Source organism: Eucalyptus grandis, chromosome 8 (assembly GCF_016545825.1).
Source record: "Eucalyptus grandis isolate ANBG69807.140 chromosome 8, ASM1654582v1, whole genome shotgun sequence".
Taxonomy (NCBI): Eukaryota; Viridiplantae; Streptophyta; class Magnoliopsida; order Myrtales; family Myrtaceae; genus Eucalyptus; species Eucalyptus grandis.
In genome coordinates, this window is record NC_052619.1 from 24516285 (window position 1) to 24544267 (window position 27983).

The 27983-nt window shown below is 40.7% G+C and overlaps 2 protein-coding genes across 2 annotated transcripts; one reads left to right on the top strand and one right to left on the bottom strand.

Moving 5' to 3' along the window:
* The first annotated feature begins 5285 nt into the window (after positions 1-5285).
* Positions 5286-11115, top strand: LOC104457276 (B3 domain-containing protein Os01g0234100). Its single transcript, XM_010072214.3, has 7 exons — positions 5286-5575; positions 5731-5793; positions 6670-6701; positions 6801-6963; positions 7052-7258; positions 9980-10070; positions 10181-11115. Exons 1-7 carry the CDS (start codon positions 5396-5398, stop codon positions 10939-10941), a joined length of 1497 nt encoding a protein of 498 aa, XP_010070516.2. The 5' UTR covers positions 5286-5395; the 3' UTR covers positions 10942-11115.
* Positions 11116-14112: 2997 nt separating this feature from the next.
* On the bottom strand, positions 14113-15394 carry LOC104457097 (probable serine/threonine-protein kinase DDB_G0272282). Its single transcript, XM_010072038.3, has 2 exons — positions 14668-15394; positions 14113-14507 (listed from the first exon to the last, which is right to left on the bottom strand). Exons 1-2 carry the CDS (start codon positions 15166-15168, stop codon positions 14451-14453), a joined length of 558 nt encoding a protein of 185 aa, XP_010070340.1. The 5' UTR covers positions 15169-15394; the 3' UTR covers positions 14113-14450.
* Between the last annotated feature and the right edge of the window lie 12589 nt (positions 15395-27983).

Sequence of the window (27983 nt, forward strand, 5' to 3'; positions counted from 1 at the left end):
GTTTTGATAGATACTCCAGAGGAAGGTTCTAATCTTCGGTAGTACTGTGAGACTCCAAATCTGCGTCCATAGGTTGCGTGGAGGCAGGTACGAACAAGAGGCCTGGTGTTGATTTTTCCTTGTAGCTGATAAATATGCCTTACTATATCCACTTTTTACAGAGAATGATCCTACTCTTTTTCTTATCCATAGTATGTGATCAGGTTTAGGGTTTGTGCTCAGGGGGATGGCTAAAATTTCGTTGGCTATATTTTCCTCAAACAACTGTTCTATCAGAGGCTGATTCCATTCTCGCATAGCATCGTTGATCAAATCAGCTACCATGGTAGGTTCTTGTTGTTCTGGTTGGCCCTCAATGATCCCTTGTAACCATTTATCCTGTCTGATTTTAATGGATTTCCCATCCCCAACTGCCCATCTTATATCATCTTTGATTGTGTCTCGACCCTTCAGGAGGCTCCGCCAGCCCCATGATGCTCTCTGGCCATTCTGAGCAGTCCAGACATCGCCATATGGGAAATAGATGCCCTTGAAGACTTTGGCCCACAAAGCGTTTGGGGAGTGGTGTAATTGCATCATTGTAAGTAATCAGGTCTTTAAAACCCAACCCTCCTTCATCCTTCCTTCTTTTTAGAGCATCCCAATTTTTCCAGTGCACCCCTCGTTTACTATCTCCTTTCTGCCACCAGAATGACGCTATTCTCCTTTCTGCCACCAGAATGACGCTATTCTCCTTTCAATTGCTCTGCATATGGACACTGGCAGTTTAAAAATCACCATTGCATAGGATGGGATGGCTTGCACTACACTCTTGATCAACACTTCCTTTCCTGCTTTAGTAAGTAGTTTTTCCTTCCATCCCTCCAATTTTGAATTTACTCGAGTTAATATCCATGCAAATATATCCTTTTTCAATTGCCCCCATTATGTAGGAATCCCTAAATATTTACCTGTCTTTTCGATAACAGGTACTCGCAGTTCTTGAGCCAAGTTCCTTCGTAAGGTTACAAGACAATGCTTGCTGAAAGACACCCTTGACTTATTTAAGTTTATAGCTTGCCCTGTTGCATGACAATATTGATTCAGTGTAAGTGTTAGGTTCTGACACTCCATTAGAGTACCTTCTAAGAAGAAGATAGCATCATCTGTGAATAACAGGTGAGATAGTCTGGGACATGTTCTAGTCAGCTGTATTCCTTGAAGGCTGCCATCTGCTACTGCTTTTTGCATCATCCATGATAACACATTTGAAATTAGTATGAACAGATAGGGTGACAGAGGATCACCTTGTCTCAGTCCTCTAGAAGGGGTGAAAAAAGGGGTAGGTACACCATTAAACTTCACACATAAATGTCACTCTTGTTATGCATTGCATTATAAGAGCAACCCATTTCCTTGAAAAACCCATTTTTAGCATACAATCTCTAACAAAATCCCATTTTACCCTGTCGTATGCCTTCTGCATATCTAGCTTTAAAACTACTTGATGTTTTCTCCTTCGCTTGGTGATGCGCATCTAATGTAAAACTTCTTGCACGATTAGGATATTATCTTGGATCTGTCTATCCTGTACAAATGCACTTTGCTTTGGTTCTATTATCTCTGGCAGCCACTTCTTCAATCCGTTTGCTAGTATTTTGGAAATAATTTTATAGCTGAAGTTACATAAACTGATTGGTCTAAGCTGACTGATGGATTCTGGATTTTTCACTTTAGGAATCAATGCTATATGAGTTCGATTAAGCATTGGGTCCATAATACCTGTGCTGAAGAAATTCTGCACTAGCTAGAACAGGTCAGATTTTAATACTTCCTATGAATTCTGGTAAAATAGGCCATTGAACCCGTTTGGGCCTAGGGCATTCAAAGCACCCAGCTGAAACACTGCTGCTTGCACCTCCTCCATCATGGGGTTTGCCTCCAGCTTTGCATTAATTCTTTCATTAATAGGAGAATGACATTGGTTTAGGACTGGCTGGTAATGTCTGTGTCCTTCTGTTTTGTATAGATTGCTATAGAAAGCTTGAATGTGAGTTTTGAGTACTTCTGGATCACGACACCATCTGTTGTCTTCCAGTTGCAGCATTGTTATATCACGGCACCATCTGGAGAATGACATTGGTTCAGGACTGGCTGGTAATGTCTGTGTCCTTCTGTTTTGTATAGATTGCTGTAGAAAGCTTGAATGTGAGTTTTGAGTACTTCTGGATCACGGCACCATCTGTTGTCTTCCAATTGCAGCATTGTTATATTATTTCTGCATCTCTTCTGGACTGTAGTCGCATGAAAGAAGCGAGTGTTTTTATCTCCCCATTGTAGCCACTTCACTAGAAGGTTAGATTAAGCAAAATTGTTAATATACTCAATACTTGCATGGCTTGTGAATTGCTTAGGCAAGATGGTTGAATGGAGTTGGTTGAGCCCAAAATTTAGCCTAAAACAAGCGTACTCTAGCTAGTCAATGACAAAGTTATTTCTTGAGACATTGCTAATAATAAAACAACCATTGACAAAAGCGCCTCTATTCTTGTGGTTGTAATAGTCACATGACATGTAGGTCAGGGAAGATTTGGCTAGCTAGCGAGTTTGAGTTAAGGGTGATTGGTTCCTGATTCGATTTGGGCTATTTTGCACACTTCTAGTTTGAGTCTATATTTGAGACTAATTTGGCGACTGTAGCCTTTTATTTGAGACAAATTCCACTTTAGGTCATATTTTGAGAAAATGGTCTTATTTCAAGCTCTTATTTGAAATTTTCCAAATAATAATTAGGTTTTTTAATTAAAAACAATCTATATTAGAATATGAAAAATTATAAAAGTTAATGAAAGATCAAAGTTCTCATTAAAAAAACATAATGATAATTGGGCATGTCCTTGTTATCTCTATCATCATGTTGATTAAGAAGAATCATTGTATTGTATAAGTGAAGTCCATGGTCTATGGGTTTGCCTCTTAGGTTTTAAAAAACACTAAAAAATAGGAGAACTATGAACAGGTGGACAACATAAGCATAGACGTAACGCTGGATCCATCATATCGATAATTATAATGGTGTCTATCTATAGAGATTGAGTCTGTAATAACTTTTTAGTGAAGGTAAAATTTTACGTCGACTCAATATATGTGCACCGACAACAATATTAATCACTAGATGTGGGGTTCCAACAGCGAGACTCAGGTTATTAATGACTATTCACAATTCAAATCTGTGCAATAATTTCTCCATGGCTCATCACACGTAGAGACCACGTGCCGTCCACTTTACTCTCCTGATTCCCACAAAACGGAACTCCAACAGGACCGCTGACTCCTGACCCACGCTCTCGGTCGGTCTCACCCTCGGACAGGCGTTTGTAAGAAATGCTGCAAAATGAGTTAGGGCGCGTTTGGTTGTGTTGTTGTTTAAAAATTGTTGAGAAGCAGAAATAGAAAAAAGTGTTTTGTTAGGGGAACAATTTTTGAACAAAACAACGCGTTTGGTAAACTTGTTCGGGAATAAAAAATAAACGAAACATGTTTGGTAAATTTGGATAATTTTTTTATTTCTTTTATTTTTTCTATTTTTTTCTTATTTTTCCTTTTTTTCTTTTTTTCTTTTTCATTTTTTTTTTCTTCTTTTGGCCGGCGAGGGTCGGCCTCGCCTTGATCCGCGAGGCCGAGCTCGCCGGCCCGGCGGCGAGGCGCGGCCTCGCCGGGCCACCGCCGGCGACGCCGACTTGCCCAGATCCCGGCGAGGCCGAGGCTCACCGGCCCCGGGCGAGCTCGGCCTCGCCGGATCCGGGCGAGATCGAGCTCACCGAGCCGGCGTGAGGTCGGCCTCGCCTTGATCCGGCGAGGCCGAGCTCGTCCGTGTGGCGGGCGAGGCGCGGCCTCGCCGGGCCACCGCCGGCGACGCCGACTCGCCCCGAGATCCGGCGCGAGGCCGACCCTCGCCCATCTACGGCGAGCCTCGGCCTCGGGGGACGGCGAGCCTCGGGCGGGCCGGCGAGTCGCCGTGGCCGGGCGAGGCCGCCGTCCCTCGTCGGCCGGTCGCCGACCATGGGCGAGGCGGCGACCGGCCAAAAAAGAAAAAAAGAACAAGAAAATAAGAGAAAAAAGAAAAAGAAAAATAAGTGTTTCTCAAAAGTGTTTTTGAAACAAAGAAACACAAAATTTGTGTTTCTTGTTTTATTTCTTTTTTTGTTCTGGGAACAAAAGAACAAAAAAGGAACAGAAACGCACCCAAACGCGTTTGTTCTTTTTTAAAAACAACAAAAAAACAGAAAAAGTGTTTAAAAACAAAAAAAAAAAAATGAACACAACCAAACGCAAAGCCTTAGCTGCTAGTAATAACGCATTATTAGGAGAATTAGAATATATGGCTAATTCACGTTGCATGCGGCAATGCGCTCAGAAAATTTTTAAATGGTTGACAAAAGAGAAAATATAAAGTCCAGACCCTAAACGAGTGCTGGACGAAGAGGATTGAAATGGCTATATGATCCAAAGGAAAAATTGTGAAAATTCCCCATATAAAGACTAGGATGATAAAAATGAATTGGAACCTGAAATTTCGTGATGGGTACTCTATAGAAATTATGTTGAAACATCTCACTGATGCTCAAATGCTGAGTACGCTCATCTTTTTTTATGGTAACAAGGATGAGCGCACGATGGGATTTGAAGAGGACGTAAGTAACCCAAAAGAGATTATAGCTCGAAGTAGATCGGACTAGACTACTTAAATTGCCTTTGAATCTCATAGAAATTACTCTTCTTTATTTGTTATGCTATTTTGTAAATTAAGATTTATTAGAATATATTAAAAAGCACGCCCAAATTATTCATAAATAAACATCCGAATCATAGACTCTCGTTGAAAATGAATATGCCAGTCACCTCAAATTTGAAAAAAGATAAGCTACTAGATATTTGAATGACAAAAATAATAAATGGTATTCGTGATTCAATTTGGTTTTGCAGCTTAGTTCATTTTATGATTTGAAAGTGCCTTTAAATCCTACTTCAAGTCTCGATTCAAGTCATGGTGAAAAGCTAACTTTAATGCACTAATTTGTGCATTGCGTCTAATTAGCCAACAATTAGTCGGATTAAGTTGATCAAAGACAGCATAGGTACTTAAAAGCTAATTTTAATGAACTAAAGTTATAAAGAAAGGAACAAAGAAAATCAACGTTATATTCAGTTAAATTTAAATTCAACCGTTAAAAGAACGCCCCTCTTTTTTTTTTTTTTTTTTTTCAGGTCGTCCCCGTAAAAATAGATCTTTAGACAAAATCTTAACCAAAATCGAAGTCAAAAGCAGCTGAAGAGCATCTCTGCTGCCCGCTAGGAAGGAACCGAGCAAGGTGGACGATTCGCTTTCGTTCCCCTGCTCCGGATCAAACGGACGATGGCGGCAGGTCAGGTCAAGACGGAAATGCAGGACGAAGGCCCCCAGGCCACGGCGCCGGCGCCGGCGCCGGAGGAGCTCAGGAACCTCAAGCTCCCCGCCGAAGGCGGCGTCACCCTGGCCCTGCTCTCCCCCACCTCCGCGTCGAGGGCCAAGGCCGACGCCGGATCTTCGTCCATGGTCCTCCCTCCGTCTCTCTCTGCCGAAATGAAAGGAGAAAATGAATGTTCTCTTTTCTGGGTCGTCGTTCTTGTTTCTTTCCCTGTTTTTAGCTTGTTGGGTTTTTGATTGAGCCAGGACTTGGGTTTTGGTGGAAATTTTTTTTGGGTTGCCAGGTCAGAGTGAGGAGGAGGAAAGGCACGATTCTCAAGATCAAGATGAAGGACTCGGGATCTCAGGTTGGTTTTGTGTTGCCTAGGAGAATGCTGGTTCTGTCTTGAAATTGTTGAGGCTCTTCGTTGCATTCGGTTGCTATTGAAGTGGTTGTTAGGTGCCAATTTAAGAATCCATTCTCTTTTTTAGTGTGTTTCTGGTCCGGCTTACAACATATGGCTTGAGGTTATTTACTTGGACTTTGAAATGATTGTCCTGTGATAATGAGATTTACTCATTGTTTGCTTTGTTGGAATGATTAATGTTTTGATTTGGATCCTCCGTGTGGTTCCAACATGTTGTTCAACTGAGCTAAAGCAATACTCATTGTTTTCCCTGCTAAGTAAACAGGAGCGAATTTTTGGTACTAAAGAGTGGAGAGATCGAGTTTATAGATTAGTTCCTGCAGTTTCTTTCTTTTGGGCTTGTGAGTGGAGTGCCTGTGTCTTGTTTAGGGATTGAATATCACCTAAATTGATCTAGCTACGCTTCCGGCTCGCATCTATCTGATCTAGGACAGGGTTTCTAAATGTCTGTAAGTCATCTGAAGAAGAATTGAGCATGTTAGGATTAATGTCTGGGCTACTGGTTCTTCAGCTCCCGACCTAAGTGTAAGAACTGTGCTCCATACAAAGTGGAATTTGAAATTTTTGCCTTTATCTATCTACAGCCTAACCTTCAGCACTTTTAGGCAGTTGCGCATTTCACTGTTACTTTGCCCTTTATGTTTTTAAGCCCCAGTTGCTTCTTTGCTTTTGGGTTGTCTGATGTTATTGACAACCTCCATTTTACTTCAAATATGTGATTGCAAGAATGTGTAATCATGCTCTTTATCATATAGTAGACTTCAAGTTGCTTGGATTGAGTCATGCTGTTTACGAGTTTGCTGTTCTTACTTATAGGTGGTGTCTGATCGTTCTCGCAAATCTCTAAGGTCAGTAAAGCATCTTAATTTTTTACAAAATTTCTCCTAATTTCTGGTTGTATCTTGTAAATTACCAAGTGACAAATGTGGACTCGGATTGATTTGAAGCTTTAAGAAAAGTAAGACTGCACTTGATGGGACGCTTGATCCTGGTGAAGTTAAGTCTGGTGCAATGGTTCGGGCGGAAGAAGTTCAGTCAAACTTAGAACCCACATATCCTAGCTTCATCAAAGCTTTGGTCCGATCCCATGTGGGCAGTTGCTTTTGGATGGTACTGTAAAAAATGCTGAAGATTTGACTTGCATTTAATTTTGTGAAACTAAAACTTGAAACACTGAAATTTCTTCTCTGTGGAAAAGGGGCTTCCTGGGGTATTCTGCAGGGCTCACTTGCCAAATAAAGACACTACCATCGTTCTTGAAGATGAATATGGGAAGCAGTACGAAATGAAGTACATTGCTCATAAGACCGGGCTGAGTGCTGGTTGGAGGCAGTTCTCTGTTGGACACAATTTGCTTGAGGGAGATGTTCTGGTTTTCCAGCTAGTTGAGCCTAACAAATTTAAGGTAATCACTTAATTGATCTCAACTGTTTTCTTGATCGTATTAATTGAATTTAATTAAATCCGTATAGGAGTAGTGCCAAACGGTGTTTCCTTAAGCAGCGATGCAGAGTGAACTTTGTTCATGCATCTGAGTTTATGCAGCATGTATCTTCTGTTGAAAGATCCATTAGCATGAGGATCAAAATAAGTTTACTCTTTAGGTGAGTTAAATATGAAATATTGTATCCTTGCATTGATGACATCGCATTGGGTTGTCACTTCCTTCTAAGTTCATTGAGGGTGAAGGATTAAGTAATTGGATAAAACTGCCTACCTGAGGATGCACCTTGGTACCCAAACTATGAATGGACGACTTAAGATTTTAGCATGATATCATTCTATCTGATATAATGCTTTCTCAAGTTTAGGCTGATTTTACCCGGACACAATTACCACTTGTCTCACATGATGTATTACGCGCACATAATAAGATTCACATGTGGTAAATAGGGGATTACATGAAGCTGAAGTGGAGTTGGATAGTAGCATTTTGTGGTACGGAATCAACATTAAAAGAAATTATGAGGATATCTAGATCCAACTAAACATAAACTAACGATCTGTAGTATAACATGGTTTATTGTGGAACTAGTCACAATTCATGTGAAATATGTTGGTGAAGCAAACATCAACTAAAAGCAGCATTTCTCTCTGTTTCTTGTTAGTCGCAGTTTTTGGCTTCTGAGTTCAAGGGAAATAGAAGTTGGTAGCTAAAACATTTTCTAGGGGCAAAATAGAAAGTTACACCACATAAAAAAAGTCATGTTTTTGAGTTTTCTAAACTTTTTCATGCAAAGATGAATAAACTAGTGGTAGCTTCAGTTGACTCATCATTCTGTTAGAGAGACCAAAGAGTATGCTGTCCCAAGATTACAAGTCCTAAAGAGGTAGTGTCTTGATGAAGCCTAGCAAAAAGCAGTTGATAGAAGAGCAGAAAATTGTACAATCAAACAGTGACTCTGTTAAAATGTGCAACCTAAAAGTATAAGCCAATAGGTGGAGGAAGTCAGCATAAATATAAGGCCCATATAGACCTTGTAGACAAGCAATGTGTGATACTTTAACACCTAAATAACTAGTGGTTCATTATGGCATTAAGATTTCCAAGGTTTAGCCAAGGCTTAGCTCAGGACCTCAGGTCAAAAGACATATTGTCTTAATGTCACCACCAAAATAAGAATGAGTGCTCTCACCTAGTCGAAAAAGGAGGGAAAAAAATGATGACAATATGTCTCGTTGATTAGACTGGCAATAATTTGGTGCTACCGAGTATTGTGTATGGCGGTAAAGGCTAAGAGTTTCTCCAGCTTGGTGTAAATTTGCCTGGAATTTAACTATGACTTGGTATGCATCTAGGTTGCTTATAACTAACTACTTGGAAGCAATTGACACAGAGGATAACTACTGAGTTGGAAATTATAAACTAGTCCTAATAAGAGAATGATGACTATAGGATTTGATGTACAAAAAGGTAATCAGTTTGTTGAAAGGAGTTTTGGTTAGATAACTGATGGAGACAGAAATTGTAGAGATTATAATCTGATCGTTGATGGCTAAATGATGGCAGTTTATGCTATGATTTGGTAAGTTTTGAACAAAGTCTCAGATCACAAGGAAAGGAGGAGATATTTTATAATTAGGCTGCACCTAGCACCTTAAAGTTTTAGACCATACTGTTGTTTGAAACTTGATTTATCGAACCTGGGCAAGTTCAACCTATAAACTGGTGGAAAGGCATAATTTAGGAGCAATCCCTGTATTATTGCAACTGGGAGAGTGGAATTCAATTCTTTAACCTTCCAGGTTAGCGCTGTTCTTGCACTCAAAAGGACAGAGCATACTCAAAGAGTGGTTTATCCATCTCTGATTCACTAGACTATAGTGCAGAATTGAGTTCCTAAAGGATAAGTTTATACTGCTGGAATCTGAATGAAGCTTCCTTTTTTCCCCTCTTCTTTCCCGGTGAATTTGAAAGGATTTTGGATAGACAAGGGTTGCTTATAATGACTTTAAGCATTAAATTAAGTAGAATTATGATTGAGTTGCAATTTTGTGCGAGGAATTTATGCTACACGCTATGTCAGTTCTTCATTTGTTGCTTTTTGTTTCTTAAATTTTCGAAAACATAATCTGAAAACTTCCAGCTATGCTAATCTTGTAAACATAATAGAAGATGGGATGGCAATAGCAGAAACTGACATTGGTCGGGAAGAGCAGTAGTTATCCAGTTCTGGAGGATACACTTCTTAAGAAAAGTTACACTTAGAATCTCAGAAAGGTTTTCTCTTGACACAACAGATAGATGGAATATATTGGAGAAAATAGTGACCAGATCACTTAAGGCTGCTTTTGTGGTAAAGACTACCATTTTGAAAGCTTACTGCATTTTGAAAGCTTGAGCCTGTAGATGGCTTCTACCTCAGTTGGGCAGGGTGAATTAACTGCCCCTAACTCATGCTGTCATCTAGTATACAATTATATAACATTGAAAGTAGTTATTGTCTTTGTTTGAATGATAAAATTGAGATCAATAGATGATGTTACGCTATCATTTATGATAAGCTTAGCATAATCTGCTTCTCCTATTGGATGAACTTATATAAACAAATTTGAGTGCTTGAATGGAAACTCATTTATCATCTGCGTATCTGTTTGCCACCCTAATTTCATTATGGTTCTGCAGGTTTACATAATAAAGGCAGGCAATCTTGCTGAAGTTGACGGCGCACTTGGCCTTCTAAATCTGGATGCTCCTTCCAAAAAGGCTGAAGCAGGCAAGCATTTTCCTCTATTTGTTCCTTCATCCGTCTGCGACTTTTGGAAGTCTTTGCTTATTTCTTTTGTTTCCTAAGCATACTTTGCTGTTGCTACTATGAATGTACAGAAGATGGCACCAACCATGAAGCATCAGCTAGACAACCAAGAAGGAGGCGCGGAAGTTCGCTGCCGTTAGCCATTGTGCAGAAAAGAAGAAAGAAGTCGGACCAGCAAAATTCAACTCCTAACCCAGAATGTTTAGTGGAGCAATCGGAAAATGATAGTGAAGGCGTTAATTCAGAAGTCTTAGAGGGTTTCAAGTTGTCTCTGCCAGATGTCCAGTTTAAGGATGTTGACAGTTTCTCCAACTTCCACATTGTGATAGACGGGATGGTTGTCAATTCAGAGCTCTCTGAAGACATCCTGAGGAAGTACTATGAGCTCTGCCGCAGTCAGAATGTGTTTCTCCACGAGAATCTCCTCAAGGGCATGAACTATAAACTTATTGTGGGCATTATATGCGAAACCGTCCATGTGGCTGATGCAGTGAGGGCTTGCAAGATCACTACCACTCGAGAAGAGTTCGAGACTTGGGACAAGACCTTGAAGGCCTTCAAAATCCTGGGCATGAATGTTGGGTTCGTGCGTGCTCGGCTGAAACAGCTTGTGGGGCTCGCTTTCGAGTCAGAGATGGCTATGGAGACGCAAAAGTACGTTGAATCCAAGAGAAATCGGGACTGTGCGGATGAAGAGATTAGCAATCTAGAGGCAAGGCTCCTGGAATTGAAGGAAGATAATCGAAGAGTCAGTGCAGAAATTGAGTGCCTGAAGCCAAAAGTCGAGAGCTATGAACTGAAATTCCAGGAAGAAGTGACTGCCCCATGGTAAGACTCCCATGTCTCGTCCTGTGTTTCTTGTTCTCTGTGGTTCTGTCTTATGTACCATGCTTGTACATCCACCGATTAAAAATGTAGGTGTAGGCCTTCATTATCAATCTAGGAAACATATTTGAGTGAATGTCTAGGGAACTCTTGTTAATTTAGTTTAGACTCTCTCTCTCTCTCTCTCTCTCTCTCTCTCTCTCTCTGAGGCTTTCTAAGCTGGATTAACAGAAAAATAGTAGCTAAAACGTGCTATCGACATGAATATGCTCCGTTCACTCAATCAACCAGCTCGGCTCTCATGCTGGCCCAAACATGATGTGGTCATTGTCGGCTAGGTAAAGACGACAAGCGTGGGAGGTCCGAGCGCTTGCAGAATCTGAACCTGACATGTCAATTTCAGAAAGCCTGGATAACTTTTAGAACTATCGAACCATGTTGCGGTGCAAACTCCTCAAAGCTGTCCATGTGACATGACCATTGACTTCAGCGGCTCATGTACCACTTGCAGAGGGATATCAATGTAAACCATCTACAAAGATTTCTTCAGGGCCGCGACGCATTGAATTCCAAGGTTGGCTCGTGAGGCGGTGGGCTGTCAAATGGACATGCTTGCGCATCTGCAATGCAAACAATCTGGGCTCGTCAAATACAACATTTAATCTTATACAATCATGGCCCTCTTACTAAGCAACTTTTATTGCGAAGAGGAGATTCTCGCACACGTTATCTTGTTAGTTCTTTTATGTGTGACGTGCATAATACACACTACTTACGCATGTAAAGTGCTCATCAAAATGCATGCATAAGATCAGCGTTCTTGAGTAAGACATGACTATCCTACATATTAGTGCTGGGAATGATCTGTTCCAAGGTGGGCCAGTTCTCATTCTAAAACCAGGAATTGGAGCAGGCCAGGTCGGTTCATGAATCATGGAATGGGAACCAATCCTATCTATTTAGGAATTGGACTAGACTTGGTTGGCTTGTGGCTCATGAAATTGGGAACCAATCCTATCCACTGGGGAATTGGGTCAGTTGGCTGTAATTTTTTCTTTTTTATTGTTTATTCTCTAATACATGCACAAATTTTTGTAACTCTGACCAGTCACACGTGACCATAAGTTACTAGAGGCCATCAAACAGAGCCCCTTTGTTGGTCAACAAAGCAAGCACTTATGCAGATAGCAGTCATCTATCCTTTAGTTAATTGTTAACTTGTGTAAACTGTATCTCTTGACTTTGACAATGTATTCAACTTGGGAAAAATTAGAATCCAACAAAAGAAGTATAGATAAATCTGAACCAGTGAGAAAGACTAAACCAAGGTTAATATTGTTCCATCGGTGCGGTTCTCACTGGTTTCAAATTTTGGAAACCGGGAACTGCCTAAAAGCGATCGGTCTGATTTGGTTTTTTATTGAACTGGGGTGTGCTCACCCCTAGTTGATGCATGCATAGATGCAGCTCGTTACAACATTTTGCTTTATTCAGTTTTTTATTTTTATTTTTTTAATATAACTTGCAAAAAATAACTAATATTTCTGCTTTTTGGTGCTTACTTCCTGGGTGGCATTAGGCGGATAAGGGTAATGGTTATTGCAAGGCCTAACCTAGCTCGGTGGACATATATTTTGGGTAAATGGGTTCAAACGTCATAGTAGATTCGTTAGCAACATCCCAATGCAGGCAACCCCCTTAACCTTTTCTAGTGGGCTAGATATTAACCCATGTCCTTATGACATGGCTACTTATCTGACTCGCATCATCTTCACATGTAATGAACTATCATAATTTGATTCATATACCGATATGTAGAAACACAATGATCACCATGTGGAAAAATCTCGTTCTATAGTCATTTCATGTAATATCTCAAGTTCCACATTGGATGGGAAATACCTGATTGTGTGATTCCAAGCAAACCCAAACCTAAATGGTGATTACCTTGTATGGCTATTGAAAGTGCTCATTTTAGGAGCTTGACCACTTGAAACATGTTGGAAATTGAATTGTTATATGTCCCCATCATCCATGACACACCGTATCGCGCTTGTAACTAATGTCGCCTTCAAATTTGCATCTAACATCAGGGCACACCGGCGTATTCGCTCCTGAAATCTTGGAGCATGAGAACGTTTTCGTTCCCGTCCTGCCTATCTGCACCGGAACACAACCAAGCTTGAACAAGCTCCCCCGAAACGTTTTTCCACGACAGCGCTTTTGATTATTAGTGATGGTACGATGTAAACATTAACTTTTATCACATTGGATACTTTTAGACCAATAAAAACGACGTGGCACCTCTTGCATCTTTGAATGCACTAAATCTACATCATGCCTTCATAATGGAAACAGTCTTTTTTAATATGCATTTCTCCCTCCATCCGTATTGAACTGTACTACACTCGAAGCATCCTAGTAGCAGCGACCCGCGACAATAAATGGCCGTTTCCCCCCCACATTTTAATATTGAGAACACTTGCATTTGACCATGCAAGCCTGGTCTCTCTGACCGCTCTGACCAACCCCACCCCAATTTTATGCTTAGCTGTCTTTATTGATTGTCTGGAAAATAGGGGAAAAAACACAAAGAAAGAAGAAGAAAATCAAGTCGAATCGAATTCTCTCGCGATATCTGATCTTCTCCTCCATCAATTCACCAATTTTTCCCATTCCAATGCTTCTTTTCTTCCTTGGTTTTATCTTTTCTTGAAATTTCATTGTAGGCAAAAATATGTAAAAAAGAAGAAGAAGAAAATTTTGGAAAGCCAGCTTGCAGTGAGCAGATTCTTACGTAAAAAGAGACGGCCACGAACCCGGACCTGAACCATCGAAGTCTTCTTGCAATTTTACGTAAAAAGTTCACTTTACGCTACTAAAAAAGAAAAGGTGAAAAGGGCGATTTCTTGGAAATGTGATCGAGGGCATGCAATAAATTATCTTCTTAGAGATGCTGGATGCTACTACACTTTCTGTAAAAAATATTATACCGAGGACAAGACGTGGACACTGTTCGGTTGCGCGTGCGCGTGGTTTGATTCTCTCTACTTCTTTATGGGTGGTCTGGTCTGCGAGCTGCTTGCTATTGAATATTTCATCCAACATTATGTCTGTGCTTTATACATATGTCTTTCGTTACTAATTTTCCCACAAGAATGTATCCGGGTCAAACATATAAAGACGGGTCAAGACCTCCAAACTATAAGATAATATTATACAAAGAACAGCCAGACCGAAGCAGAAATAAGAAAACAGCAAGATGCCAAGAAAAGGACAACATAATATCAAGATTCGACTAGAAGCAGCTGAAACGGAAACCAACCCCACTGAACACACAAGTCTGTTTGTCTCTAAATCTTGGATGTGACCACCCGTAATGTTCATCCGCCAAAAAAAAAAAAAAAAGAAAAAAAAAAGAAGGAAATATAAAAGAAAAAAATTTAGCAAGAATCCAATCCTCCCCTCGTTGCTCTACAAATTCAAGAAACTTCAAGCGAATTTCCCTACTTTAAGCTACATCTCCATCTCCTCGTCCATGCAACCATTCGACCCTCCCTCGCTCGTCATTTCCTGCAAGAGATCCATAAGGCAATGTCAAAAGGGGGAAAAGATGAAAAACGAAATGAACAGAACCAGTTTTTTGTCTACATTGAATGCTCGGTGAAAAACGTCATATCAATCTCAAGGTATCGATTTTATAAACCTAGCTTGGACTTCTTGATATCTTTACCTGTGAAGTCTTGCCGTGATAATGCATGCTATCAGGAACTACTCCGAAACCAGCAGTCCTCTTACTACCATCGCAAGAAGCCTCGCACGACTTATCAGCTTTCCTGGACCCGATGTGGCTCTTCCTCAAACCCAAGAACCCCTTCCATCTCCCTGACCCCTTTGGAGGCCTACGGGATGCGCTGCAGCCACTGTCGTCATCGCCCGCGAGGAGCTCTTCCCTCAGTGTGGTGGTGCCCTTCCCCGCGGTTGGTTTCTCCTTGAACGGCAGAAGCTTGCCCTTGCTGAAGAGCTCGTCGGCGCTCATCATCGAGTAGCTCGAGACGGAGAATTCGAAGTCGGACGAGGCCGGGGCCTCGCCAGCGGCGGCAGACCTCCGCTCCTGCCTCGCCGCGCACTGCGACTCAACGAAGTCATTGGAGAAGGAGATCCTAGGGCCTACTAGGTGGTGGTGGTGGTGGTGGTGGTGGTGGTTATTGTTGTGCGGATCGGAGTTGTGCATGACTCTTCGTGCATGCCAATGCCATATGATGTGGGGGGACAGCCTCAGTGGAACATGGGGTGGAATGCGAACGAGAGGATAATGATTGACAAAAACAACATATGGAATTGAAGGCAGACAGAGCACCCTCCCAAACACAATTACTTTCCAAGGGACCCTCTCGAACTGTTGCAACCTACCGAAGTAGATGTCTATATTTATATCGGAGGGAGAGTGTGGGGGAAGGAGAAGGTTTTGCTTTTGGAGTGGTGCTCGATGTAACCTTTTCCCCCCTTCATTCTTTATATTCTTTAACTTATATTTTCGATTTTTTTTTTTTGGGAGGTCTGGGGGAGGAACGGGCTTGTGTACGTGGGTTAGGGTACGATCGCATCGAGAACAGACGATTGTGTTTATTGGTCGTCACGGACTCAGGCTATGGTCCGAATAACGCGTGCCCAATGCGGTTAGTGAGATATTTATGTGCTCTGAGTTTATTCGGTTATTTAAATTGGACAAGATGGGGCATGCATCGCATGCAGGCATGTCATGCGAGATGTGATGTTTTGTCATGACATGGGTTTTTATGTTCAAAGGGTGGTCAATGGGCATTCAAACACTATCCCAAAAGAATCAACATTTTTGTTCTGTTGCTTTTGTGTTTGTATCCGGGCTACTTGGGAGTATCCGGCTGCCCTTTTGCACAGCAAGAAAGCATCTTCGTCGGAAGACCCTGGATTATATATATATATATATATTTCCATAGGTCATTTTCCTTTTTCAATTTCACAATGTACTGTACTCCTCTAAATATAAGGGATGAATTTACATATTGATTTTATCCCTTTAGATGATTGATACATCAAAAAAAAAAAAAAAAAAAACTAGCATTACGCTTTTCAATTTCAATTATGGTTGATGGACTCTTTATATTTAAGTTAAGCGTTCCGATAGGAATCTCAATTGCTTCATGTACATTTTCAACATCTAAAATTCTTATTGCATTTCCTTCCGCTTTTTGTACCACTAATTTCTCCATTTTATCGTACTAAACACTTTCTTTATAATCGAATTAAGATTCCTAGCATTTCCATTTCTATCTTAAGTTCTACAACTTGTCCAGTCAGAGATACATATGTTTTCTGTCTGTCCCGTATTAGGTCTCGTCTTTTGATGTAATAATTAATATAACTAAGATGCGGTTGAGGATCCGCCTGAGAAATTCGCTGTCTATCTTGAGTTTTGTGTTTGACATTTGAATACTACCTCTGGGTTGCTTTAGGTATTATATACACAAAGGTCATTATATGCATATATAAATACAGTTCACGTGAGATGGGATGGCGCATCTACAAAGTAAGTAGATATGCACGGCACCAGTTGATAGTGGCCTTTCACTTATTGCAACCAAAATGTCGAGGTTTGAACACGAGGTGTACTGCTTAGAAGTTGTTGTAATTGGAGAAAGAAGTTAACTCGTAACAGTACTGAGCTGCTTGTTCAAATGGTACTTTTGTACGTTGAGCCAACTCAAGGATTGAGTTTGAATCTCCATACAAGAGGAAATTTGCCGCACTAAGTCTTAAACCTTTTGTGTGGTTTAATTAAGTCCTTAATTTGTATAAAAATGCAATTAAGTAATGAATTACATAGAAAATGAAATTTGAGGACGACATTTAAGGACTTTTCAAGAGACATATCGGCAAATTTAGGTACTATTCATAAAAAGGATTTTATTGCACTTTTTTCAAAAAAGGTTTAGGGTTTTATTAAACGAATTGAAAAGTTTAGGACTTGATGGCATCTCACACACAAGACCTAGGACTTCCTGTACAATTCCCCCCTCTATCCTGACACAATCTTGAAAAGTCTCATACACTTAATTGTTAGGATGATAATTAATTCTTGAGACACATGCGTGCTTTTCGTAGAGTTGCATGGTTAAACTGCAAATCCAAACAAAGATTTGTCCTATTTATTACATTGTAGGGGAAAATGCTTCATGAGAATGTTCCAAGAAAAAAACTACTGGTTTCCAATAACATCAAAGAAATATGTGATGTAGATTTGCGATATTGACATTTATAGAAGGTAGAAAGGTTGGTGACAATGTATTGCTTACCCATGAAGTTGCTAAGGGTTATCACGTGAAAAATGTCACTGCTAGATGGTCTAGCAAGGTTGATATCACAAGGGCATTCGACTCTGTCAAATGGAAGCTCCTGCTTAATCTTCTTACGGCTATAAATATTCCTCCTCAGTTCTTGAAGTGGGTAGAGCAGCGTATTACTACTCCTTGATTCTCTGTAATATGAATGGGGAGCTTGCTGGTTATTTCAAGAGGCAAAGAGGTCTCAGACTAGTGGATCCTTTATCTGTCTTACCTATTTGTAATGACAATGGAGGTTCTTAATAGGTTTCTAAATGTGGCTGCAGATAAAGGTATCTAAAAAATCATCCAATGTGTAAGAGGATTTAGCTCCACATCTTTGTTTTGGGGACGATCTTACGATCTTTCTAAATGGTGATAGGCACTCCTTTGCAACAGTTCTCTCTATCTTCGAGCAGTTTTATTGTTTGCCGAGTTGAAGCTAAATCCACAAAAGACTGAACTCATTTCATTTGGGATTTGCGGTGACATCCATTTCAAGCTTGATTTTCTCCCAGTCAGGTACTTGGGGCTAACCTTGATCCCTGGTTGGCTTTAAAATGGTGATTCTAGGCCTTTATATGACTAAATTCTGCACAGGCTGGCATTGGACAACAAAGAAGCATTTATATGCGGGGAGATTGCACCTTATCAGTACCAGTGTCCTTAGCTTTGTTAACTACTGATGTTGTATCTACATATTGCCCAAGACAGTGATCAAACATATTGAGCAAAGGTATGCTGCAATTTTATGGAAGGGCTTTGTTGATGCTGCAAGAGGGCCAAATTCCTTGGAGTGAAGTTTGCTTCCCAAAGAAAGAGGGGGTGGGTTTCAGGAAAATTTTGGTATGGAATATTCTGTGACGTTGAGGAATAAATGGAATTTCTTAAAGCTGGTTTTTATGGGTTGCTTAGATTGACAAAAAAAAAACCCAAAGGAAGGAGTTTCTAGTCTCTCTCTCTCTCTAACTGGAGACTCTTCCTATTGCTGGAAGAGTTTCTGAGAATGAGGGAGAGTGATAGAAACGTTCACAATTGTACAAGATTCTCTGGATGTTGAGTACTGTCTCTGGCTATATTATTAACGATATGAGATTGAGTTTCAGTGGTGGCAAAGCTGTCAAGGCAAAGATCCAGCTCTGTTATAGGCAGCTGTGTGATACCTGGGGCTCAGTTTTGTAGTGTTTTTCCTGCTGAATTGCTGTGCTGGGTCAGAAGTTATAAGTTGGTACCTCATGGTCTAGCATGAGGACATGCCATCTACTTCTCCTAACAAGAGGGTTGGCTACTACTCTTTTATTAGAATGCTTCCTCATTCACACAAACTCATATTTATTAAATGAAGAAAGTTGATGGCTGAATGTAATAAGTCAAGACGTTTATTTATTTTGATTTGTTTGTGTTAGGAGGTCGGACGCAATAAATGGAGATTTTATAGGACTGCATGCTCAGGGCAAATTGTAGTAGATTCCCACCCTGGAAACAAAAACCCTACTTAGCTTCGAAGAAAATGTAAAGGACTTTCATTGTGCATGCATTGCATGTAACATTCTCATTTACACAAACTCTTTGAATTATTGCAGAGTATGTACTTGATTCTAAAGAAATTGATTCCTATCCTATAATAACCTTTAAAAAAATCCACGGAATTCATTCAGACTCAACGTGTACAAAATAAAACGATAGTCATAGCCGAGAGAGACTTGAAAATCTACTCTCCATCGTTTTCTTTTGGTTCTTTTGCAAAACGGGGTGGCACAATCTGCCCAGAAACAAGGAAAGAAAGTTCACAACTCTTTGTTTTTTCCCCTTCGGCGAGACACAAGTGCTTTGTTTTCTAGCTGTAATTTTCCAGAGAGAGAGAGAGAGAGAGAGAGAGGAAGAGTGGCAGAATCCAGAGAGGATGGGGCATGCATTAGAGTTTCGTTGACCGGGAAAAAAGTTTGACTTGTAAGTAATTGGCAGAGAAGTGAGCTGGCGATGCAGGGCCATAAAGTCACGTGATCACGCAGGAGATTACTGCAGTTGTAAGAAATGAGAATTTCCAAATTACTGCAACCGCACGCTTCCGCTACTGATGAATTGCTACCCTCCCTGTAATAATAAAACGTTCACGTTTGTTAAAACACACCTAAACATTAGTGTTGCCTCAGTCAGATCTCCATGATCATCTGCAAACTATAGCAATAACTTTCATGACTGCTCGCATTGCCTCCCTCCCTTATTAAGTTCCTAAGTAGCTCTTGACGTCTTTGATCAATCCGACAATGTTTCACTCCTCGATCAACCCCGTGATGTTCACCATGCAAATTCATCAACGTTCTACTACATTTTTCTTCTTCCTTGCAGCGCCATATTTGGGCTGTGCTTGGCTGGCCATCATGAAGGCTCTAGAGAAGAACCCCCCGGCCAAAAGACTAAGTTATTACTAGCTACTAGCTAGCGCTTTCCTTGTCTTCCCTATAATGGTCAAAATTCATATAAACATATATGTATTCACACATACACACACACATATAATTATCTGTTTTAGGGTCAGAAAGGCAGGATAAGAGATTGCAAGATCCAAATTCTTGCCTCTTCCTAAAATGGGAACTTGTATTAATTGTCTTTGTCGGGTGGAAAGTACCTCATATAAAATACTCATTTGTATTCGTTACCTGTATTTCATTTTAGTGCCTTACTAGCCTAAGAGCATCTAAGCTGTCAAGAAAATAAAAAATAAAAAAAGTGAAATTTAATACTTGATAATAATTTATTTGCAGACTTAAATTGTACGTTTTAGGAAATGAATTTAGATATATGTAGTAGGATGAAAGAGTTATTATTTTTAATTTTAAATATGAGGAATTTTTGCAATACCATGAAGTTTATATTGGCGATTTTAAAGTTTGTCTGTTGCATAAGAAGAAAGTACTATTGAGAAAGCGATAGAGATATGGCGTTCGATGGAAAATCTCTGAAGCCATGTGAAGCATGCTGACACTGCTCACATGGTCAAAACTTTTTTTTCTATTGGTCAACCAAATGGGGACGCGAAACGTGGTAACGCCTCGTAATTTGGCCGTATATCATGGACGTGGACCGGTCGAAAGGACTGAGCTTTTCCTTTCTTAATACATTTCTTCTATATATTGATTTTTTTTCTTTTAATTAATAAGCTCGTGCGGTTATCAATAGAGCCATAAAACACTCCGCAGTCTCCATGGATCAATTATATTAAGCTCTCTGACATATTTAAATTGTTAGATATAATTAAGATAATTCTCTAAAATATTTTCCTATATTAGAGTTAATAACAATACTTCTATCTTTGTATTTTTCAAGATTGCATGTATATATTCTTTTGATTGTACATATATTGATTGATGTATGTTAGTTTAGATAATCATCTCTTTTTTCTTTTTCTTTTTTTGGTAAAAGGTAAGAGGTACATAGAGAAAGCACAAAAAGCTATACAGTTGTACAGCAAGGGGGCCCTGGCACCAGCTTACACTCAGAAAGACAGGAAATCCAAACGAGTGGAAGGGGGCCGAGGGGGAGAAAAGGGGAGGGGAGAGTTGCGAGAGAGATAAAAAGCAAATAAAAAAAAAACAGCAAAAGAAGGCCAAAACAGCGGCCAACAAAAGAGATGAGGGCGAAGAGCACACAACATTGTGCCCCACACAAGGAAAAGATTAAAAGAGGACAAGAGCAGGAGGTACACCAAGATGAAAACACAAGCCACAACTTCAAGAAAGATGCGGGAGAGTTCCATCAGAAGCATCAACCATAAACAACGAGGTGGGCAACAAAGAAGCAAAGGAGGCAGTTTCACCAACCATTAGGCCGAGGAATATAAACAACAGTAGACAAAATCAATCAAAGATGGAGGGGTGGATGCCCCAGCTATGTTGGAGTCTTTTATTACGGGGGTTGTTCGAGACCTTGAGAAAGGTTAAAGCCTTATCATTGACGGCTTTACGAAGGTGGTCCTTTAAAGCCGGGAGGTAAAATCTTTCATTGCGAAAGATAATATTATTCCTCACTTTCCAAATGAGATAACATAAGGCACCAAAGGCAAAGCGAGCCAAAGATTGGTGGAAGGTTGCATCAGAAAGGTGTTCAATAACCCACAAAAGATTGTCCTTCCAAGCATGATTCCTCCAAGGTAGATTACACTTAGCCGCCCAAAAGGATGCAAGGTGATTAGTGATAGAACATCCAAAGAATAGGTGATCAACCAAGTCAGGCATAGAAGAGTAGAAAGCATAAGAAACATCAGGGATTCTCTCATAAGCAAGCAATAATACCTGGGTTGGCAGTCGATTGCGGGAGATTAACCATAAATGGGTCTGATATCGAGGAGGTAAGGAGGGGTTCCATATAAATCTCGACCATGGGACCACGGCACCTCTCGGTCTTAGAAGGCTCTAAGCTAAGGAAGTAGAAAACACCCCCCGAGGAATGACCAAGCCATAGAAGACAGTCACTAGCCTCATTGAGGTTTGAAAGGGGATCATCCCAACACACTATGGAGGTCGCAACAACATAAGGGAGGGTTAAGGCATATAAGGCAGAAGCTATCGAAGCGAGCCTTGGTATACCAGAGTAGTAGATTTCACAGTCAGAGAACAGCTTGTAGAGCAGACCACGTGGGTGCTAGTGACCAAATCAGAAAGAGACAGATAGCTCATTACCAACACGTCACTTAAAATGATGTTGGATCAAATCACAGAGGCCAAGCAACTTCTTCCAAGCCCAAGAGCAATAGGTAGGTCTCGAGACAATCCAGAAGTTTTTGTGATTTAAGAAGATGGAATGAATCCATTTAGACCAAAATGACTCCTTATCGATGAAAAGGAGCCATAGGTGTTTGATCACGACAGCAATATTGTTCATTCGAAGGGACCTGATACCCAAACCACATTCCTCCTTAGATAAACAGACATCCACCCATGCAACCTTTGCACCCCTAGGCCCTAAGGTCGGGCCTCTCAAAGAAATTGCCTAAAAATCTGTTCAATTCGGTTAGTGACTGAGGCGGGAAGGATAAACACACTAGACCAATAAACCTGAATAGAATGAATGACCGATTTGATTAGCTGCAATATGCTTGTTAAAGAAAGAAACCGGTTAGTCCAAGATTGAACTCGAGAAGTAATTGTATTCACCAGGGAAACACAAGCCTCCTTACCTAATCTTGAGGAAATAATAGGCACATCGAGGTACTTAAAATTAAGAGAGCCCAGTTGAAATTTGAAGGTACTTACTAGAGCATTCCTTAGAGAATCAAAGCCACCTGAAAGGAAGATTTCACTTTTGTTGAGGTTAGTATTGAGCCCGGACCAACTTGCAAAGGAATGAATTCCATCCAAGAGAAGACGCAAAGATGTCATATTAGCTTCCGAGAAGACGCGGATGTCATATTTGCAAAGAAGAGGTGGGAGAGTCTGGATGCTTTACACCTCCAAAAGAAATCAAAACCTAGCTTGTTAGTTTGGGTGTTGAGAATCCTAGTAAAAACTTCCATAACGAGAGTGAATAAATATGGGGACATAGGGTCACCCTGTCAAATCCCCCATCTGCTCGAAAAGAAGCCGTGTAGCACCATTAAGGGAGATAGAAAACTTAGGGGACCGAATGCAAGCCATCATTCAATGGACAAAATCAAGAGAAAACTCGAAGGCTAATAAGGTTAATTCAATAATATTCCAGTCTACTGAATCAAAGGCTTTGCATAAGTCAACTTTAATGATGCATTTAGGCCGGTAAGGTTCATGATGGAAATCAACAAACAATTCCTGGGCTAACATAATGTTATCGCTAATGTGTCTACCTTTAACAAAAGCATTCTGAGGTAAAATGATGATAGCAAGCAACACAATGGCTAACCTATTAGCCATAATCTTGGTAATGCACTTGTAGATTGTGTTACAACAAGCTATAGGTCGGAAGTTGTTAACAGACGAAGCATTGGGGATCTTTGGGACTAAGGTTAGGATGGTTGCATTAATCTCTTTAAGAAGCTGACCAGAAGCGAAGAAGTCCCAAACCTCCAATATGACTGAAGGGCCAACAATCTGCCAAGACTGCTTGAAGAAGTCCACATTAAAACCATCCGGGCCTGGTGCTTTACCATTCCCAAGAGAGAAGAGGGTATCTTGGATTTCTTTATTAGAGATAGGCTAAGAGAGATTCAAATTTGATCATCATCAAGTGTATGATTTAGTTTTGACCGGATCTCCTTAATTGTAGGCACATAGGAAGGGGGGGAAGCCGCTAAGAGGGCTTGAAAATGAGAGACAAAGAGCTATTGAACCTCAGCAGGACTAGAAACCAGATTGTCCCCATTATAGATTAAAAGGATTATGTTTCAGAGGTGGCTTCTCTTGACTGAGTGATGAAAAAACTTAGTATTTAGATATCCTTCTTTAAGCCAACAAACCTTGGATTTATGCCTAAAAAAGGATTCCTCTTGAAGGCGCAACTCAGAGAAAACCTGTATGTGTTCCTGTTCCGCATCCGCCAGCTCCTGATTGTGTGGGTCTAGTTGAATGGCATCTTGAGCCAGCGAGAGCAATCTCCTAGCATCAACTATCTTAGCTAAAATATCCACATAAGCCTCCTTATTCAAGAGTTTAAGCCTATATTTAAGAGCCCGCAACTTATAACAGAGAATGTACATCGGCAAGCCAAAGAAAGGGGAGTCTCACGCCTGAGCCACAAGATCAAAAAAGGAAGGATGCGTCATCCAAAAATTGAAGAATTTAAAGGGCTTACGGGTGTTGGGGATAGGCAAGATCCTAACAACCATAGGAGAATAATCCGAGACTCCAGGAAGAAGAAACGAAGCCTCATAAAAGGAGCATATAGAGTTTCAGGTCGCGTTAGTCAACACCCTGTCAATTCTTCTTTGTTTGCGAGAAGGACCCAAGGATGCTGCCCATGTAAATTTGTTCCCCACATATCTGAGATCATCGAGGCCAACTTGATTAAGACAATCACCAAAGTCGTTAAATGCCGAGACCCGATAGTTGGATCTATAAGCTCTATTGGAAGTAGACTGAATGGCATTGAAATCCCCTACAATAATCTAGGGTGAGCCTACAACTTCGAGACTAGACTGATTAAATTAACCCAAATGGGTCTTCTTAAGACAAAAGAGTGCTCTGCGTACACTACAGTGAGGATAAAAGAAATACCGCTGTTCAGACAGACCAAACGGCCATGGATAGCTTGAGACAAGCAAGAAGATAAAGCAAAAGAGGCTGTCTCGGGGTTCCAACTCACCCAAATTCTTCCTCTAGGTGAGTGGACATTATTAATGCTCCAACACCAACCCGGAATGAGAGCACCCGAGACCGAGGGGAACACTGCAGGGGAAATCTTAGTCTCCAAAATACCAACACAGCTCAGGTGATTAGTTCTAACAAAATTTCTAATCTTGGCTTGCTTGAGGGGGGCATCGAGGCCTCTAATATTCCAAACTCCAAAAAACATAATGGGAAGGAAGAAAGGCATTACCGTTTCTTGCCACCTCGTTTCTTACCGAGGAAGTCACCGGCTTTGGGCTCGGAAGGTATATACGCATTAGCAGAAACAGAGTGAAGATTAGCTTTCCTGCGGCCAGGAATAGCCATTATAGGTTCAAGAGGGAGTTGGGGAGAGAGTGACTCCTCTAGGATGGAAGAAGCAACCACAAGGGGGGTGTCAAAATCACTTCCACCAGAATTGATGTCATCCACAACTTCATCCTCCGAGGACGATGATAACTCTGGCATTGAGATTTCAGGCACTTGAAAATGACCGGGATGAGAGGGAGCCAATGAGGTACTAGGAATGAGTTCAGGTGGAGGGGGGAGGCCTTCTTCCCTGACTTTTATTAGAGGAATCGCATTAGGCATCACCATCTAAGGAGCAGATAGATGAACTTCAAGTCTACAGGGTGAGGGTGTAGTAGTACGGGAGGGGGTGGAGCTACAACAGAAGCAGGGGTTCTGTTATTTAGCTTTCCACACACTTCACGCCATTCATTGGAGGGATGAGCTGAAGGGGCCTTAGTAGTTGAAGAACCAGCTTTAGGGGGGGCCAGGTGCTTTAGGGTCAGCACATTTATGGCCAAATGAACAACAACTTGGACACAGAGTTGGCAACCATTCATAATAGACATCCATTGAACGAGGCTCACCATTCAACATGAATTCAATGAGTTCGAAGCATCAATCTCAATGCAGATACGGGCAAAAGCAACCATGGCCATCTGTTCGGTGCGGTTATCAACAAAGAGAGGCCTATCGATTGCACTTGTGAGGGCACTAATGCCCGAAGCAGACCACAAGTTGACGAGAATATTCCTTATGCGAACCCAAATAGGAACTGATTTGTGGCAATCCTTCTTGAGCTCCATCATTGGGTACCATTGTTGGAGGATAAGGGGTATTTTGGCAACTGTGATTGGCCCCCCTTCTAGCACTTTCCTTCTAAAATCTTTATCAGGAATGTGGAAATAGTAAAAGCCCAAGTTAGCCGTAATAACTTGAACCAGGTGATTACCCCAGGCATGCTTGAGCACATCCTTAGTCAATTGAAAAGGGAGTCTCTTCCCAATATAATAGCTAACTAAGCAATCATCCCATTTAAGGTGGGCAGCTTACAAGATCTCTTTTGAGGTTTGAACAACAACTTTGTTGTCAACTATAGAAGGCGAAATGAAGGAGAGGCTATAACCCTTAGTAGCCAAGCGAGTAACAGCAGCCCACAACCGAGCAGGGGGCTGAGCATCAACGGAGGAAGGGACCTTCTGGGTCAAAGATGACTTACCCGCCATAGATGGGGGCACAAAATGCCCTGTCTCACGTTGAGCAAGAGTCATATGAGAGGGGACAGCAGGGAAATCACTACTAGCAATTCCTTTATCCTTAAAAAAACGAACCGAAGATGAAATAGAGCCATCAATAGCTGAAGGAGGGGGAGGAACAGCACCCAAGAGAGCGCGAGCCCTTCAAGCTCTGTTGTGTCCTCTGCTTCGAGAACGACCTCGGGTATCCCAAGCAACTAAAGAGTAATGAGCAGGGGGGACGAGAGGGGGGTAGAACAGCACCATCTTTAGGCTCCTCTTGAGGGCCTTTGCCCAATATGCCAACCGGCGTAGAAGAGGAAGATGCCATTCAAAACAGAGGCGACTCGTAGAGCCCAAACCCTAAAATTATAGATCGTGATTCCCAACAACATGAGACATATCGGGAAAAATCAGTCAGAGGAAGCGTAGATCGAGTCGGGATGGAGGTTAACTTCGAAGAAGAGTCCCAACAGACAGCAGGAGTGGCTGGAACCAGCAACAGCCACTCCCGATGAACAGTAAACGTAAGAATAGCCTTGGGAGCACTAGGGTGAACAATAAACCGAGAGGGTGAAAAGCGCTTTTATCGATAATCATCTCTTTTTCTTTTTCTTTTGTATTTTTTTAAATGAACAAGGGAATGTTATAAATATTTCTCGATTCTCCAATCTTGCTTCTTGTCATTTTTTTTCCCAATAAATCATAATATACTCTAATCAATGTTAGATTGTACTGTTGTGCATAGTTTGCAGAGCCCTGTCATCTAGAGAAGCGCCATCGAGTTACTATTTCATCAATAAAGCCAGCCGCATTAGCCGCTTGATGTTTCCCTCTGATTCTTAGCTTGGTTAATACAACACTAGCTGCATAAGCGGGGTCATTAGTAATTGTTTTGAAAGCAAAGCCAACCATATCGACTATTTACTATTAGGATGACAAATGCATTAGTTGTGTACATCCACTTACTGTTTTAGTCAACAATGCCAACCACTATTTTTCCTCTGATTCATGACTTCCGTTGCTCATATCGAAGAATAGACAAACTTGTTGCCCACAGATGAGCCAAATCTTGAAATTTGTAGTCTAGACATTTTCCCAGATCTCATTTTATCCAAAATTAGGCTAATTAAATTACATTAAATTTGAGAGAGGATGTTAGAGATAATTAGAATATTTCTAGAATATTTTCCCATATTATAAATTATTTGAATATTTCTATTGAGTTCCTATATCTCTCAAAATAGGTAATTTTGACCTTTGTACATTACTGACAGAGAAAATCTTTTGTAATACAATCAAGGCTTTCGTATTTATATAGAGCAAATGATTGAAAAGATGCATAACAAAGGATTGGAAATAAAATTTGGGGTAGAGGGGTTAGGAGGCGGAGAAGGCTTAATAAGGGTTCTCTTTTTTCTTTTTTCTTTTTTATTATTTTTTCCTTGACCCGATTAATGATAAAATTTTAAATATGGACTCAAAGTACCATCATTTTCTCAAATAAGAATTTGAAGTAGAACGTATTCTAAATATAGGCTTAAAGTACCATAATTTTCTTAAATAAGAGCTTGAAGTAAATATTATTTTAAATAAAGATTTGAAGTGGCCATGTCAATCTCAAGGAATGGTTTGACTTGAATCAAAGGCATTTTAGTCCTTTACTCTTTTTTTCCTTTCATTTTCTGCTTTTTCTTTACAAAAACTCAAAAAAAAAAAAAGACTAAAATTTAAAAAGAAAAAAAAATCCAAATGGGAGGGATGGCAACCCTTCCTTGCTTGTGGCTGCCACCCCATCGTTGGTGGGGCGTTGGCCATGATCAGCAAGTTTGCCACCATGACCCCTCCCTCGGTTTAGGTGAGGGTCGT

Bases quoted from the DNA above. Each gene is read 5' to 3' on its own strand.
- LOC104457276 (XM_010072214.3), top strand. From the start codon at position 5,396: ATGGCGGCAGGTCAGGTCAAGACGGAAATGCAGGACGAAGGCCCCCAG. The intron at 5,794-6,669 runs GTTGGTTTTGTG...TCTTACTTATAG, and splicing joins TGAAGGACTCGGGATCTCAG to GTGGTGTCTGATCGTTCTCG. The intron at 7,259-9,979 runs GTAATCACTTAA...ATGGTTCTGCAG, and splicing joins TTGAGCCTAACAAATTTAAG to GTTTACATAATAAAGGCAGG.
- LOC104457097 (XM_010072038.3), bottom strand. From the start codon at position 15,168: ATGCACAACTCCGATCCGCACAACAATAACCACCACCACCACCACCAC. The intron at 14,508-14,667 runs GTAAAGATATCA...GATCTCTTGCAG, and splicing joins ATCACGGCAAGACTTCACAG to GAAATGACGAGCGAGGGAGG.